An 18,664-nucleotide genomic window follows, 5' to 3' on the forward strand; every position below is an offset into this window, starting at 1 on the left:
CAGTTACTGTGTGTCACCTTCATTGTCTGTGACATAGTAGAGTTTATTTTTGGGCTCGACACTCACACTTATCCCTTTTAATCCCATTTTGTTCTTCACCACACAGGAGATGGTGTGTAAGGGGGGAAAAATGAACAAGAGTTGTATGAAAATGCTGGGTCTATTGCTCTCCATGTATAGTAGAAACCCTCAACAATAAGGTTTTGTTGAAGACTTTTTGTGCTGATGATTATTCCCATATTGAAGAGAGTAGTAGTAATAGTTGTAGTAGTAAGCTCTGCATGTAGTTTCCAGTCCTGACTACATATTTAAGTGAAACAAATGCACAGTCTCCATTATTTTGCCTCTGCTGCACTATGTGATTAGACCTAATGGCTTGCAGATGTGTGTAATTGTCTTTTTTGTGGGTTTAAGCATGTTCTCAAGTATTAATCCAGTGGGAGCCAAAGACTTGTCAGCACACCGAGTGCATGTGTCTGTGCATGTGTGCTCTTAATTATATCCTAGAGATAAACAGTCTGGGGTTTTAGATTTCACATTAGCCTAAACAAGGTGATTTTGGCTGGTCATCACATCTGTAAGCCCCCAGTTTAGTCGTCATTTTCTGGGTTTAGATTAGGTGGGCGTAAATAAGGAACCGATTGTAACACTTGGAAGTTTATCATACAGAGACGTTTAGGTAAATTTTGCCATTCCATGAACTAAAAATAAAAAGGATACCCATTTAACTATTGCCCTTTTTCTGCAGAAAATACCATCTTGAGTATTCTAACTTTTTAATTTCAATGCAGTGGCATTTCAAGACTTTAAATGGAGAGTTATTAGTATAGGGAGCTTTTTCCTGTCAAGTGGACATTTCAGTGTATAGTTATCATATATATCACACCAGCCTCTAATTTTAGTGGTCATAGCAGCTTTTCCTGGTTTGGGTCAGTCATTTTTGAGCGCTATTGAATTTTTGTATACACTCAGTCAAATTTACTCATAGCCAAAACATCTTGCTCAAGCATGTCCTTACTTTAGGTGATGCTTTGCATGACTTTCAATGATACCAATTTCTCCCTTGTATTAGACTTGGCAGTAATTTCTTTTTGGTGGTATCTCTTATATTTGGTGTTGCGTTGCAGGCTAAAGAGAGAGACTAGAAATTTCTTGTGGTGTTCTTCATTTTTCTCTTCTGGATATGACAGCTCTTTGAGACTTTGGAACAATTTTGTTTCTGAAAACAAGTGTTTAGCTCAATCACAGTACTTACACATATACGATTTTTAAGACCGATACTGATACATGCATTTTAAAAGTCCAATATGTCTATGATTTCAGATACATGAAACATAAATAGATTTCTCCAACATTTGTCATGTGTAAATATCTATGAATCCTTATTAAGATAATATGAGAATATGCAGTTTTATTGTCATACTGTAACAAGTTGTGAATTACTCATTTACCCTCTGCCCGACTCTGCTAACAGGAAAGTTGCAGAGCGCAACATCAACACTCATGACATGGTTTTCCTCATCTCTTCTTTAATTTTTAAATTAAAATTTATCGGCTGTTTAAAAATACTGATACCAATATTTTGGCAAGTACTTAATATCAGCTGATATACTGGTTCTGCCCAGATATCAGTCGAGCTCCACTTGTACATGTGCTGACTTTGTTACTTAATACTATGTTTAATATGAGCATTTACCATTGTAATACTGTAAATGTATGTGTCCAATATAAATCCCCAACAGACATTTTTAGGGTTTAAAAAGAAAAGCCTCAGTCTTGGGTTACAGACAATGTTTGTTTATGGACAAACTTTGAAACAAAGGTTAATTAGTGTCAGCTTTAGAGTAGTGAGATGTACACCAGACAGCGAAGGTCTATGTTAGTAAATTAGTACAGAGCTGTGCATGTGTTTGACTGTGTGTGCCTCTGCTGTTTACTGAGGCCTTTGATCAGGGTTGGAGGTTAATGTACTCTCCCTGATTCAAACAATACAACTAAGAACTAATTAAAGTCCACAGGAAAGGCGCACCCACACTGTATCCTCCATCCTCCCCTCACCTCCTCTGTAACCTCTATCATCCTATCAGTTTCTAATTGGACTACTCTGCCTCTCTGTCAGAGAGTCTTAAGATTCTGAGGAGAATCTCTCTTGATAATAAATGCTCGGTCAATTCCCACTGCTGTGTTGAGCATAATAGGTGCAGCAGTGGGAATTGCCTCATCTTTTGTATGTGAGTGATATTATGCATTTATGAGTGTGAAAGAGAGAGACGGGCAGGGAGTGAGTGCTTGAAAGTTTTACTTGAGTGGTGTAAGCTGACTTTTGTGGGTTTGGTATAATGAGATGGTGCGTAGGTGTCTAATGGGATATCCTGTCTGAACTGATCGGGGTGATTGATTATCAATGAGGATAAGGAAAATAATCTGGAGACTCTGTTTTGAAGCTGTGTGCTGCCTCACAAGAGTCATGCTTGAATTTTCCTGCCGACTCCACTGTGTTAGATCACTTTTACAAACGTGCCATCCATTAGTTTTAGCATAAATCTGTGTGTTTTTGTTCTTTTGCAGACTTTGGTAGAGTGACTTTAGCAGCTTGGAGTGTGTGTGTGTGTGTGTTCGTGTGTGTGTGTTCGTGTGTGTGTGTGTGCACGTGTGTGTGTGTGTGTGTGTGTGTGTGCACGTGTGTGTGTGCACTTGCTTCCTTGATGCATATATGTGTGTGTATGCAGCTGTGTGTTCTCTTGTTGGTTTGTAGTCCTGAAGGTTATAGAGCACATTCTTCCGTCCTTTCATGGTTGTTATGGAAACAGCAAGAGGAAGCTGAACGTAAAACTGTATTTTGAAAGGACCTTTAATTGACCGTGGACTCCTAGCAGTGATTACACCGTGTTTTACACAAGTCTTTCTCACTCTCCCCTCCCATCTGAAAGAGCAGCTTTTCTGCATCTTTTTTGGGTCCACAAATGTGGACGATATCCTCACAAGGCCTCACAAAAGGCACTGAGTGTTTTGCTGCCAGCCGGTCTCTGTGTAACATCAACACCTAGGTGGGTGTACGCATGTTGATCCTGTGGAAAAACGCTGTATCCTGCATCGACTCATTTGTTCCTATGAGTTTTTAATAGTGCTGCAATGTCAGAGAGCCTGTGCCATCTTGTAGGCGGTATACAGAGCCAGTTAGGCCTTTTGTGTTCTATAAGACCTGGAAGGTTTAAATCACACAGGATTACATTTTTCAGAAATTCATGATGCAAAATAGTAAGACAAACCCTGAATATAACTTGAAATAATTTACAGCATATTAAGAGTTAACATGCTTATTATAGTAATCTTTTTCAATCTTTATAAAAACATATATATATTTTAGTCCATATGGTGATCCCCATTGGGGATGCACCCGCTTTACACAAAGCGGGTGCATCTTCTGAAGGCCAGCTGAGGCCTAGTCCTACATTATTCCATGACAGAATAAGCAAATAAAAGATCTTGAGTTAGTTCTGAGTTCTAAGTGTTAAACTTACATTTTGTAGCTTTTCACTGGATTCCTCAGTATGAGTTGATGTTGATGCAAATGAGGGAGGCCATCATTAGGCTGAAACATCAAAATAAACTTATTAGAGAGATGCAAAAACTTTAGGATCCGTCAAATTTGGTACATTCATAAAAGAGAAGGCAGGCACTGGCCTGAAAGACCACAGAAGATAACTAAAGTGCATGATGACAGACTTATTTTCATGCTTAAGAAAAACAGCATCACAACATCTAAGGAAGTCCAGAACACTCTCGAGGAGGCAGACATATCATTGTCAGAGTTTACAATGAAGGGATGCCTTCATAATTGTAAATACAGAAGGTTTACAGGAAGGTGCAAACCACTGGTAACACTCAAGAACAAGAAGGTCAGATTAGACTTTGCCAGAAAACATCTGGCACAGTTCTGAAGAAAAAAGCAAGATGAACTTGTATCTGAATGATCGGATGAAAAAAGTAAAGAGAAAGAAAGAAACAGGTCATATACTGCATCATCTGTCAGACATGGTGGACGCAATGTTATGACATGGGCATGTGTGGCTAAATTCTGAGGTGTGTACAGGGCTATGCTCACTGCTCAGGTTCAGCCAAATGCTGCAAAAGTGATCAAACATTGCTTCACAGTGCAAATGGATAATGACGTAAAGCATACTGCAACAGTAACCCAAGAGTTTCTCAAGTTAAAGAGTATGTCAGGAGGTGCTGTTGTCATTAAATGATCATGTCAGGCACATGGGTTCTGGCTGGGAGAAGCCTCACCCTCCTGCTATTCATATCCTCTGTTTTCAAGAAGCAGCCAATCATCGTGCAGTGACACAAAGACAATGATGTTCTTCTGATAAGTTGCATTTAAAATTTAGCTGTTTGTCATTTTCAGTGAAAGGGAAGCAGCTGTATTGATCCAACTATTTAATAGGTGCAATCTGTTTCTTTGCTGCTGCTTCCTTTTTTTTTTAATCTATCATAGAAAAGGAAGGTACAAACAAATATGAGTCACTTCTTTCTCTGTGGTTTCAGTGGTATTGCTGCTACAATTCAACCACAAATCCTTTTTTTTTTATTTAACTTTTTTTTTTTTTTTTTTACACTTTGACAGTGTTTTTAAAATAATGTTTTTTGTTTGTTTGATTTTTAAAAACTACCCTTCACACTGCTAGGATTACTGCTAGGTTTACTAATACTCCCATTTGAGGAACGCTACTATAAGGGAACAAAACAACATGCCAGCAAAATGCTCCCCACAGACAGAACAACCACATCCCCTCAGCTTTGTTATAAAAAAATCTAATAAAATAATTTTCTGAAATAGTTATTTATAAATAAAACACATATACAGAGCATAACAGTATAATGTGGTTAAAATGTATGTTCTTTTTTTCCTCAACAAACAATGTCTTGTCAGTCAATTTAAAAAGTCTTTTTTCTTTTAAATCAAACTTTTCTAAAAGTTTTGTAACAGAAGATTGCAATACTCATACAAAATGTACTGGATTTTTTTATTTTCTGTTCAGAAAACCACACATATGATAGTGCTTCATTATATCATTTAAAATGTGGCATGATTTTAAAAACAGCAAAGTGAATCAAAGACAGGTCTACGGGTGTCAGGAAAAACACTTAAATGTAGCTCAACATCCTTTCTGGAAAGGTGTGAGGTAAAAAATAAATGGAGTCTATTTTCAGGGCCAGCATGTTTTGCTTGAAAGGGGGACTCAGTCAGATCAGCAGGACACCCAGCTGGTGGAGTGTTGATGTGTTTCTGCTGTGCATCCTTTCATCAGTGGACAGAGAGAGTGTGTAAACTGCTCTGCACTGTGTATTATAATTTGGTGTAATTTTCTAATTTTAGAGCCTATTTGCTACTGAATTTTAAGGGGAAATGGCCAACCATCCATTCTCTTCTGCTTATCCTGTTCAGGGTCGGGGGGTGCTGGAGCCTATTCCAGCTGTCATAGGGGAAATAATTATATGTCCACCAATTTTTGTTTTAATATAGACAAGGTGTGATCAAAATGTTCTGGTACTCTGCCCTTAAAAATAAAAAAATTTACCTGATTTAACCCTTCAAGGTTATCTTTTCTTGCAACTTCTTAATTTCCCCAACTTCGTCAAGCAGTAGTGAAACTGCAAAGCGAAGAAGAAGAAGGGTTTGCAGACAAATTGGCATCTTCCGTGCAAATTACGGACAACTGCAGCAACCTGCTAGGGACCAGTGATCACAAGGAGGTTTTTGGTGCAGCACCGTAAACCTCTTTCTGAACAGTTTCAGGCTAGTGACCGGCAGGGACCTCCAGCAGCGACTTGCCAGGCGGTCCGAAACGACCACTTTTCCCTAGCGACTGGCGGTTGCTGGGGGATCACTGATTGGTCTCTAGGCCTGTTTGAGTAGGGCCTTAGGAATCAATTTCACAGCGACTACTAGCAACCACTTGCAACTGGTGGGGAATATGCATTTTTCCCTTGCAGCCGGTGGTTGATAACTGATCTCTAGGCCCATGTGACTGAGACCCAAGGTGTTGGTGCTTTTGGAAGAATTTTGAATGCATTTATCTGACAAATAATTTGGCTTTCTGTGCGCCTAAAATTCTAGTATTTTCTTGTTTTTTTGTTTTTTTTTTCTGAACACTAATTAGTGGCTGTATGCGTCTGTGCCCCATACAATCTATGTATACACTTTGCTAACCAAGCTTGGTAGTGTTGACAGAAAAATTAGCAGTCCACCCTCATCTAAATATGATCATGTGTAGCTCCAAAAAACTCCCAACATATTGATAGCCAAAACGCTAAAATTGAGGCTTTCAAATGAAAATTACTATGGCCACATTTTACATAGTATTTGAGACGGCCTAATCTGCACCATCATCTTCTCAGCTGTGATGTTTCTCTGCTGCATGTGCTGCAGCTAACAATGAAGGTATTGCAAATAATATAGTGAGAGCGCTGCTGAGCAAACTTTTCAGTGGCTTACTTCAGAAGGACCTCAAACATCTTTTCAATTCATAATGCTGCACACTGGGCAACATATGCGCCAGTGTCGAACTAACTGTGATAATAATGGACACTCCATTTACCATTTGGGCTCTAATAAACCGGCTAATAAAATGCAGCAGCATGTCTGCCGCGGCTCTCTTCCATAGGGCATGTGGTGTAACCATGGCAACACAGGTGTTAGATGCTCTTGTCGGAGGTTCATTCATAGACACTAAGCAGAACAGGAAGAGACAGATTTAGTGGTGAGAAACACCGACTGCCAGCGAGATGTGGCATCTGTGATCCAGCTGGAGTCGAGTTTCTATCAGATGAGTCAATGCTCTGTCTGTCAGTCTGTGTGAAAGCGAGAGCTCCCAAATTGGCTTTGATGCTTGTGAAGAATTCAACATGTTGTCATACTATCTCCAATCAGTAGATTTCTATTAATGCGGACTCAAGGTGGGCTTGTTGTGTCTTTGATTTTTGGTCGCTGACTGATTAACTATAATTTTACTTAAAATGTGTCTGTCATTACATTAATTACATGTATTTTTCAGTCTTTTCTAATACGTTAATGAAATGTGTAGCATTTAAAACAAGATTATTTTAGTATAGTGATCCAAAATGTTCTTACTTTTTCAGGCTTGCTGAAACAACTGATCATACTTATAAATCTCTTCTTCACCTGATTGATGTGACCTTTTTCCCCTCTGTAGAAAAGAGGGGAAGTGACAGTCACATATATTCAAAGGTGTCTTGTTATAGTGTTTAATCTTTTATAGGCAGAACAGGCTGTCCACTAAATGCAGGGCTTGTGGTTTGAATCCCCAAGTCATCCTCCACAAGTGTCTAAGGGCAAGACACTGAACCCCCTCAGAAGTTCCTTCTGATGGGCAGTCCAGTTACTTTGCACAGCTGCTTTACATTTTTTCTCTCTTTTTAATTATTTTAGTAATTACAAAACAAAATACATTTAAATATATATTGTACAGAGAACTTTGTCCTCAGAGCTTTAAGCAATGTTAAGAGTTGATGATGGCCTTTTTTTAAATGTATGTAATGTTGAGGCAAACCTTAGAGTTAGTTGTAATATATATGTGGGCCATGATGGGTGGTTAAAAAGAGATGAAAGAATTCATTCAAATCCTTCAGTGACATCTTACAGCAGGCTGACTTCTTTAACTTCTGTTCAGTTTAAGAAAAGGAACCTCGTTCTGCTGCTCTCCTGCATTCTTCACACCCATCATTTCCATCTCTCGTTCTTTTTTCGGTGCAGAAATGTTTCTCCTGGAAGACGACTGCGTAGGAGCAGGTTCACTGTGAGAAAAATGGCAGATTCTTTGTTTGTTTGTGGGTGTTTGTGGGATTTCTGGAAGAACAATAGCAGTTTGCAGTCCACAATTGTAGATTACATTAGTGGCTTATTTTATTTTAGTTTAAATTGAAACTTCACTGAGCATTTTTTTCTCTTTTTTTTAAACAGATCTGTGTTTTAGTTTTTAACGTTTATCCTTCCTTGACCTTTGCATGCAGTTAAGTACATAACTTTCCTGAAAAAACATGTATGTACCATTTATTTGTTAGCAGAGTTACAAAAATAAATAGTGGCAGGGTTTAGCCCATTTTAAAAATGATTAATTTTGGAGCCTTGCAGTGCATACTTGGTCATTTTACATTATAACTACTGTACTTCCACTGCTGGTACCAAGCCTGGATGAATGAGAGCACTGTGTCAGGATCTGGCATATAAATCTGTGCCAAATTAAACGCACGCATCCATCCTCTGTGGTGACCCAAAGGGAAATAAGGGAACAGCCAAAAGTAAAAAAAAAAAAAATGTGTGTGTGAAATGAAATGAAAAAAAAAAAAGCCAGACATCAACTTTGTTCTGAATATCACAAACTAATCCAGATCCAGTCATGTGGATGGGTCACAGTACTCTGTGCAGTCCTGTGAAAAACTGACCCAGTTTTGGCCGAGATTTAGCTGTCAGACAGATGGGCCTTTTTGTGTTTGGGCTGATGTGCTGGGGTTGGTTAGTGCATTCTGGCCAAACATCTCCACTTTGGTCTATTAGTCTCATTAGTGAAGAATCTACCAGAGGTCTTGTGGTTTGTTCAGATACAATTTACCAAACCTAAGCTGCCTTTTTCTTTTTAGAGAAAAGAGACTTTTTCTCTTGTTAACCCTTCCAAAAAAAGCCATACTTTTTCAGTCTCTTTCTAATTCCACTGTTATGAACTTTAACATTTAACATGTTAACTGAGGCCTGTAGAGTCTGAGATGTAGATGTGTTTTTTTTTTTATTTCTCTAAGCACTGCACAGCCTATGTCCTTGGGGTGTATTTATCAGGACATCCACTCCTGGGAACATGGGCAACTTTTTTGAATGTTTTCCAATTGTGACTAATCTTTCTCACTGTGGAACGAGGGATTTCTGATTGTTTGGAAATGCTGTTCCCAGATTCATAGGCACCAACAGTTGCTTCTCTGTGATCATTGTTGATGTCTTTCCTCCGTGGCATTGTGTTAACACGCACCTGAATGCTTCAGACCAGCAAACTGCAAAAACTTCTGCTTTGGTGACAATCAATTCATCAAGTGCTTTACAGTAGCAGCACCTGACTGCTAATTGCCCTCTTAATCCCTATGGAAGCACTAAGTAACAGTAGTTTTTACATGACTCTGTGGAAACATGTAAAAAATAAATAAAAAAATGACTGCATTAAGGGACATGCAGTGTTATCACCACAAAACTTCTACAAGTAAATGTTTAGCTTATTTGCTGTTGGTTAGCAGTGAGTCCCCAGAGGTGGCAAAAGTACTGACATTCTGTACTTAAGTAGAAGTACAAGTACTTATGTTAAAAACTACTTTAGTAAAAGTCGAAGTACTGGTTCAACTTCTCTACTTAAGTAAAAGTAAAAAAGTACAGGCTCTGAAATGTACTCAAAGTAAGAAAGTAAAAGTACTTCTTTGGAGGATGTTTCTACCTGCTATTTTTGTGTAAAACTAACCGAACCTCATTATATATTATTGTAATAACATAAAATAATATTACATGAGAATACAAATGTTATTCCAATCTAAATTTTAATCCTAATGAGTGCACTCAGCTTAAAACTGTTATGTAGGACACAAACTGCGAAAGGGAATTTAAGCACAGCTCTATTCTCTGTGTCCTCCATAGTAGAGGGTGACTGTGTCTCCACCTAAACACCAACATGAGGATACTCAGGGGTTACAGTGGGATTCAGAAGGTGGAGGAACCCTAAGATCAGCTGTAGTGGCTCTGCATGGGGAGAAGAATCACAACTTTCTATTGTGAGCTGCAGTAAATGATGTTGGTGTGCAGGCTGTGATCAGCTGACCTGCTGCTGCTGCTCTGAGGTTTACTGCTCTGTGTGGATGAACTGAATTCACAAAGATGTAACCCAGTATTTCACAGCTATCTGCTGATCTCCATCCCCTACACTGACAGCATACAGGCTGTAGAAATGTTGGATTCAGTGATCTCAGCATCAGCAGCTTTGATTCAGACTCATCTCTGCTGCACTGATGTAACCTGTAACTCTGACCATGAACACAAACACTGTACTCCAGTCCAACACAGAGCTTTACTGTAAATACAGTACAACAAACTAACCTATTTATTAAACACTAAACTGCAGCATTTTCATAGAATCTTTGAATTACACAAAGTCAGCATACTTCAGTTTGTTTTCCAGTCCTTACCTTTAATTCTAACCTCTCTTCTTCCTCTCCTGTCCTCTTTCTCCATCTCTGAGTGAACTTCTCTCTCTTTGCTCTCCCTGAAATACAGCAGCTCTTCTTTTAGCTAGCAGACACACTGTGTGACAAACTGCACACACTTTGTGTGTTTGCTGATATTTCTTGAGCATTTATTAACGTTGCATTTACCTGACACACGTTACTCCCTTCATGCTCGCTCCTCTTCAGTAGCGCTAGCTAAGCTGTTTATGTGCCGCAGCGCAACTTACGGACTCGGTCCGGCCCGCTGTAACCCCTGATTATAGCGCTATAAATGAGACATTAATTATATGGGTTTGCGTATTTAATCCCTTTGTACGAGATCAGCCCCGGTGATGGAGGATACGCCAGTACGATTGTCTCTTATGTGTTATTATTCCTCCGTTTAGGCTCAGATCGCTTGATGTTTGACGGCGCACTGACCGGAAATGCAAACTTCTCTCTGACGTGTTAAAAAGTAACGAGTCTGTTTGAAAATGTAAGAAGTAGAAAGTACCGATACTTGTGTAAAAATGTAGGGAGTAAAAGTAAAAAGTAGTCAGAAAAATAGATACTTAAGTAAAGTACAGATACCTGAAAAATCTACTTAAGTACAGTAACGAAGTATTTGTACTTCGTTACTTCCCACCTCTGTGAGTCCCTGGCACTTTACCACTTTACCGGTAATCCATTGTGTAGTCTGCTACATATGACTCTATGATCAAGTAAGTGGAAATTGCTCAAAACACAAAAATATTGTGTTTTAGTTTATATTTGACCTCTTTTCTCTCTTTTTTTTCCCCCCTTTTCTGATTGATTATCAGGATGGGGGCTTCAGACAACATCTACAAAGGGCGCAGTACATTTATGGAAGAACTGACAGAGGCCGCAGACATAATTTCCCATGCGACCAAACAGTCACTGGTCATCCTGGATGAATTGGGACGAGGTACAAGCACCCATGATGGAATTGCCATCGCCTATGCCACTCTGGAATATTTCATCAAAGAGGTAGGTGTGTTCAATGTAAACTCTGTGGGAATCAAAATTGTAAGAGCAGGATACCTGAGGTGTTAACCACAGGGATATTGTTAAATATGTGCCTATGAATCCTATTCATAAATTCACAAACACTGTGAGCTCTTGCCACCAGCCTACTTAATCATTAAGGTAATTGCCTTTGGTAAAGAGGTGTGCGTGTGTGTGTGTGTGTCTTTGTTTGCATGCAATTATTTGATTGCTCGTGCTTGAGGGTGCTGCAGACATTCTTGAGTGTTTGTTTTAGACTAAGACAGTCAAGCAGAAAGCACTAAGACTACAGCCCTTTCTTCAAAAAAGTTTGGTGTATAAAATGTAAGTCTCGACAGAAAACGGTTACTCGTAAATCATTTAAAGCCCATTTAATTGAAAATGGTACGGACATTTTATTTATTTTTTTATACACTGATCAAACATTTGTGGCAGCATGTCTGTAAAATTGAAAACCTTATCTGAATTAATTTTGGACATTTCTGTTCAGGGTCGTCTTTTCGGACAGCTTTGAGCTTTTATTTTTTGATCACTGCCTTGCACCGTGCCCTCTGCAATTTCACTACAGACCTCAAACTCAGGCAGAGAATCTGCAGTTTTCAAGCGTGAAGGCAAGACCTGGAGAACTATGGAAAGCATTTTTCAGCTTTCACCGCATAGTGAGAATGCTGGAGTTTTAAGGCCACAGGACCACAATCCACAGTCCAAAGACATGCACTTACTGGGGTTAGGTTAATTGGAAACTCTAAATTGCCCATAGGTGTGAATGAGAGCATGAATGTGAGTGTGGATGTTGTCTGTCTCTCTGTGTTGACCCTGCGACAGGCTGGCGACCTGTACAGGGTGTACCCTGCCTCTCGCCCTATGTCAGCTGGGATAGGCTCCAGCCCCCCCGCGACCCTGAACAGGATAAGCGGGAGTGAATGGATGGATGGATGGATGGATGGATGGATGGATGGATGGATGGAGGACCACAATCTTTGCTCACCACTGGCCATCATCAACTGGATTTGTGTTTCTGCAAATTTGTCCTTTTCCCAAAAATGAATATCAAGAAGAGGTTTGTTTGACACAGTAGAGGAGATCTAGCAGTCATTGCACAGTACAAAGGAACAGTATGAAACATCCACTGAGAGATCTAAAAATGGCACTCACACTGAAAATGTTCAGAGGGACACAAGAAGGTGATCTTGAACTGGAGATCGGCCAAATTTAAATCAGTGAATTTTTTTTTTTTGTGTGTGTGCAGCTCACCCCTTGTATATTTTTATTTTTGAATTTTGTCATCTGGCCAACAAAAAAGCTGAAACAAGTTGTTCACTGCTATAAAAACACCTGGTGGAGCACACAATTATTGCCTGACTGGTAACACAACTGAGTGTAAAAATAGCTTCCTGAGCTGTTTTCACATATGAACTCCAGACAGTTTTGGAAGGAGCAGGTTGAGACAGTATCTGAAGATGCCCTTCCTCACATGTACCACAGCCTATGTCAGACCTGTCAGACCTAACTGCTGGAAATATTCTGTTTGGTTTAGGTGAGGGTGCTGCGTGGATAGAGCGAGTAGGAGGCAGACACATTATACCCAACTGCTTGCTGTGAATTTACCTGTGCTATTCTAATGTGCATCACGCACGCAGACTTTGTGTGTGAGAGCTAGCAGGTTAAAAACCACTGAAGGTCTGACTTCATCAGACATTACGGTTTCACGTGCATTTCCATTGGGTAATGTCTAAATTCAGGGCTGCAATTCATGTAAATCAGTTGCCTCCAATCTCATTGTACATTATGTATAATGACAATAAAGGCATTCTATTCTATTCTATGTGTGCAAACAGTTCTGGAAAAGAAAATAATCTGGAGAAATCTCAGTAAGCAAGAGACAAGGCTGAAAATGTCAGGTCTAAATAATTAGAAGTCATTACAGTATCTTTTTAATTCACATTTTGCACAGCATGCCAATGTGTTTTGGAAACTGGACTTTTTGATTAGTAAATTTATAATGTTGGTATCTTGTTAGAAAAAAGGACAATGGAAAAGGAGATTTAAAAAAAAAAAAAAGCAAGGGCAATAACGAGATGCTTAATTGTTCAAGAGATCTAGTATGTTGTTGTAATGCAGCAGCTGTCAATGTGTCCTAGAATACTGACATAATTAAAGTTGATGATACGCTGTCCAGTGTCTTCTTTGTGCTTGGAAGAAATTGTGTCCAAATCTGCTGTCACCATTTCTTAATGAAATGTTCCCCGCTCCCTCTTGGAAGCATTCAGTGATGTGTTGTGGACAGAAAGTAGAAAGGTCCAATTTTAGCCAAAGGCAGGAGAAGAATAGCTCACGGGCAAAGGTTCGCTAAAGAGGGTAGATGGAGCAGGAGATATGTGATGTTTCACCTCTGAATGCTTGAAATCACCATTCGGATGAAAGACTGTGTGTGAGAGAGTGTGTGTGTGTGTGTGTGTGTGTGTGTGTGTGTGTGTGTGTGTGTGTGTGTGTGTGTGTGTGTGTGTGTGTGTGTGTGTGTGTGTGTGTGTGTGTGAGAGTGAGTGTATACGCTCTGCAGGGATTATGTGAACTGGTGCAGTCAGGAGCCCTTGGGGTGTTGCACAATGTTGCGTATCTTCATTTTGGCAGGACGGATGAGTGGCACTTTGGAGGGGGGTTGTGTTATGATTAACTGAAATTGGCAAGTCAAATGTGGAGTCACAGTATCTGTAATTGTCAATTTTTGCTGAATTAATGGATCAATACTGTAAGCACAGAAAAGTCATTATTGCTGTTTGACACAGGCTGTGTGGTTGAGGTTGTGGCATCAGTTAAGACGCAGCTGTTTGCCTTCTCAGCTGTTTATGCTTACAGTATTTTCCACTGTATAACAGACTAAAGAAAAATCAGGCTTCCTTTGTTCTTGCTCCATGTTTTCCGATTGCATTTTAGTTTGGAATTGCTCCCCTGATGTTGGATATTATGTCAAATGGGTCAGCTGAGTTGGCCAAATGATTTCAGGTCATGTGAAAGATGTCGCTTTTAGAAAAACCTCCCACTGATATTATTCGACGCTGCAGCTCCCTGCAGCTTGTTGGTCTGTTTTTAAATTGTAGTTGTGGTTTTTGGACTGGCACACTTCTCTCTTGCACCTGCAAAGATCCAAACAGCACAGTGACCAGAATTTACAGTGACCTATAAATTCTTGTATACAGGGAAAATGCCCAAAGGCACTGAAGCTGATACGCAAGCAATTCTGTAGTTTGCAGGAAACACACAAAACTACAAGAAACTAACACAGTTTAGCATGTGCACTGCAGAGGTTTGTGTTCCTAACAGTTGGTTGTGCGTATTAGTGCCTTCCAGGCTGCAGTTTCTCTAGAGAGAAAGGATTTATCAACTCAGATGGTCTGCATTGACCTTAGGGATTGTATTTAATCTCACACTTGAGGCACATTGTTTTGCAGGCTATTGTGGATAAGCACAACACCAGACGTTAAGCTGACAGTCAGTGGACTGCACATGCCACAGATTCTGAATTTGGGTCTCTTTGAGTCCCAGGGTGCAGCTCCTACTATGGTCCACTGTGACAGATAGTATTAATGGGTTTCTGGAGTTCTGCTTAGTGCTAATGAAAGATTACAAACTGTATCCAGCCTGTGAGTGCTGGAGTTTTGAGATTGGCTTATGTCTGTTTTCCAAAACTCTAGTCCAAATGCTCCAAATTGCATCGCGTTAACCTTGTTCAAATATAGATGAATAAACATTTATCTTTCAAAACCTCTTTCCAGTTTTCATGTTTTGCCAGTTCCACATTAATCTTTGGACAGAGTCTTGGGGTTATGTAATTCTGCTGGAAAACGTAGAATGAAAATGTTTAAGTAGCAGCTAATGCAGCAGGGAGATGCTGTTGGCGCAAGGAGGGAGCTCTCTGATTACCTGTTGTATAACAGCATTGATTTGTTAGAAAGGCCTTGCTATTAAAGGAAAGGCAAACAAAAGGGCACAAAAGAAGTTAAGCTTTACAGCAAAAGGCCTCTTTGGTACAGGCAGACATGCAGAGCCTTTCATGCCGACTCCTCTACCTCCTACTCATCCTTCTCTGCCCTGTCCCCCTCCTCAACAGACTCAGCTGTTCACGTCAAAAGCCAGACTACTCCTCCTTTGGCTTGGTTGTTATAGTAACACACCTTTCCCTGTCCCCAACATTCACCTGAGAGGTAGTTAAGAATGTAGATGGGTTTCATAACTCCACTCAATAATAGAGGCAGCCTTGATGCAGGAAGAGAAAAAGAAACCTGAAAGCTGAAGAGAGCCGACTTAAACCAAAACTAGAGGTTGCTTCTACTCGAAGTTCCCGGGTTTCACGTTGAAATCAATCCTCTTCTTTTGAAACTATTCACTGAAGGACTTACTTGGGGTGTTACTTTTCTTCAGAATAATAGCAGACTCTGATTTTGGCTCTACAGGAAGTTTAAAACTGCACATTGCTCCGTATTCAATTTGCATGTGACTGCACTTGTGACTGCTGTAATTTTAGACTATAATGGCAGAGAGAATCAAGTCCAGCTTTTTGGACTCAGCGGAGAAGTAGATCTCGCAAAAGCTCACTTTTGGCTGCGCACTAATGAGTAAATTTTCAGTGCAACATACTGTATCACTCATGTGGGCGTAAAAGAGTCTGATGTGCTCATGCTGATGCACAGAGCTCCTGCAAAGACCCAAATGTGCTCCACAGCACTTCACTCATGAACATGAATAAAATACTATGTTCTTTTCTCTATAGTTTGTAGTGATTGCATTACTTTTTAAAAATTTGTGTTCTCTATAACTTAATCAGTCTCTCACATCATTGTGCAGGACTTTTGTCCCACTCATGTTTACAGCATTAGTTCACTGAGGTTTTTGGGCATTTGTTTATGCACAGCATCCTGCCACTGCATTTCAGTTGACCTCCTCTGTATACTTTTGCATACAGAAGACTTCATGGTTGACTCAAAGGATGTAAGGTGCCCAGGTCCTTTGGCTGTAAAACAAGCCCAAGTCATCAGTCCTCAACCACTGTGCTTGACAGTTGGTATGAGGTGTTTGGGATGATATCCTGTATTCGGTTTTTGCCAGACATGGCACTGTGCATTATTCCACTAAGAAGAATGTTGAAACGTTTTGAAAAGGTGTGTCAACCTTGAAAGATCAATCCCAAGAAAACTTGAGGCTATCATTGCTGCCATTGGTGCTTGGAGTATTAAGTAAAGGATGTGAGTGCTAAATAGGATATTTTGGATCTTTTTCCCAATTCTATAAAGTTCTCCACCAAAATGTTTTTTTTCTCTGGCGTTGTGCAGTACTGTTAATAGATTGATGTGGAAAACTATATAATGAATCTTTTTCAGGATAAAATGGATATAAAACTTAAATGAGTCTGAAAACTTTCAGATGCACTGCATATTCTTTCTGTAAAGTAAGTGTGTGTATGTTAGTTCTACTAATAGGTTTTTTATTTATCGTACTGTGCTTGCTTGAATTAGTTTTTACAATTAACAAAAATGTAAATTTCACATCTTACCCCGAGTACTGGGTGGCAGGTGTTACTGAAAATGTGAGCACTTATGTTCATTTCTGTGCAGGCTGTGTATCCTTTTCCTTCTGCTGTAATAACAAACTGTATTAGGAAGAGAAGGACACCCTGTTCTTAGTAAATGGGTTAAGACAGATTTGTTTAATGTGCCCAGTTAAATTTCAGGCATGTCACATATGGCAATTCATTTCTTAAAATGCAACAGGTAAAGTAGATGTAAACTATATTGACATGCCAAATTATTCACACTGTAGTTGAGGTATTTTCATCATATCAATATATTTTCTTCAGCTCCGTTCCTTTCAGTTTCTAAAAATAAGTAAATCTGGATGAGGAGAGGAAACTTTGGTGTAAGAATTAATAAAATGCAAGTAATAAAAAATATGTGCTTAAATGGTATTCTTATGAACATGTTTATGTAATCAAGGTACAAAATTCCAGGACTGTCTGTTTAATGTTATATTTAATATGTAATATAATATGCCAATAACATGGCAGTCCCCTGTGGAAATTGCTACCTTATCATGATGGAGGGGTTTGTTGAACAAGACACATGGTTAGGCCTGGGAGGGGATTCTCGAGGTTGGGTGTATGGTTGCTAGAACCAGACTGAAAGAGCCACATAGGCCTATCCTCTTGTGGGCCAACCACCCGCAGGAGGGAACACGGGGCTTTGGTACTGGATGACTGGGCTGCAGTCAAGAGTGGAGGCCCTGGCTGTCTGATACAAAGTTGACAAATCTGACTATAGTGACATGGAAATAGAATCTCATGATCTAGTTCATGAGTGGGAGGAGGAGAGGAGCTGGACAGACAAACTTCTGTGGTGTCTCCAGTGATACACTCTACCAATCTGTTGTGGTGTAGAGAGAGCTGAGTGTGAAATCTGTTGAATGTTTACTGTTGTTCTACATTCCTACCTTCACCTTTGGTTATGAGCTGTTGGTGGTGACCAAAAGAATGAGACTGCGTTTGTAAACGGCTGAAATTAGTTTCCTCCAAATGGTGTCTGGACTCTCCCTTAGAGTGAGAGAGTGATGAGCTTAGTCATTTGGAAAGGGCTCAGAATAGAGCTGTTACTCCTCCATATGGAAGGGAGCCAGTTGAAGTGCTTTGGGCACCTGACTAGATGCCTCCTGGGCACCTCCTAAGTGAGGCGTTAAGTGTGTGGAGAGATTACATCTCTCAGCTCACTTGGGAATGCCTTGATGTCCCGATGATAGAGCTGGAGAGGGAGGTCTGGGTATTTCTGCTTAGACTGCTGCCCCCATGACCTGGACCTGGCAAGCAGCAGAAGATGGATGAATGGAGTCATGCCAGGATGTCTGCATGAGTGGTAAAACAGAACAAAAAAAAAATCCAAAATAATATTTGCCACACAAAGTAATTAAAGTAACCGATGAGCCTACCAACTTACCCAAAATACAACTTGACTGAGAAATTTAGGTTTATGTGACTAGCACCTAGAATCATATAGCCTTCAGTAGCTAGCCTCAAACAGAAATGAGGAGTGGGCTACATTGATCATTTAAGCTCACTTCATTCAAACACATTACTTCTGAAACTTTTTGCATCGACCGACAACATCACCTGTAGGGCTGGAGCCTAGTCCAGCTGCCATGAAGTGAAAGGAGTGGTACATCTTGGACAGGTTGCAAGTTAATCACAGACATCTGCATTACTTTTAGCTCAGCTGTTTCAAAGACAGAGTCAAGGTATTGTTGTAGCCTTGGCATTGGTGGCATTGGCATTTGTTTCACAAAAACTTTATAACTGGATGTTCAAATTCACACCATAGGTGCATGTACTAAAAATCTCAGATGT

General features: G+C 39.8%; 1 protein-coding gene across 1 annotated transcript in view; it reads left to right on the top strand.

Annotated features, from left to right (window-relative positions):
• Window positions 1-18,664, top strand: part of msh3 (mutS homolog 3 (E. coli)) — a 54,126-nt gene that overhangs the window by 26,989 nt on the left and 8,473 nt on the right. Inside the window, exon 21 of the mRNA XM_030737425.1 lies at window positions 11,076-11,262. Within this exon, the coding sequence (XP_030593285.1) occupies window positions 11,076-11,262 (187 nt within the window). The remainder of the gene's footprint in view (window positions 1-11,075; window positions 11,263-18,664) is intronic.

The sequence above is a fragment of the Archocentrus centrarchus genome, chromosome 9 (genome assembly GCF_007364275.1).
Source record: "Archocentrus centrarchus isolate MPI-CPG fArcCen1 chromosome 9, fArcCen1, whole genome shotgun sequence".
NCBI classification, from domain to species: Eukaryota; Metazoa; Chordata; class Actinopteri; order Cichliformes; family Cichlidae; genus Archocentrus; species Archocentrus centrarchus.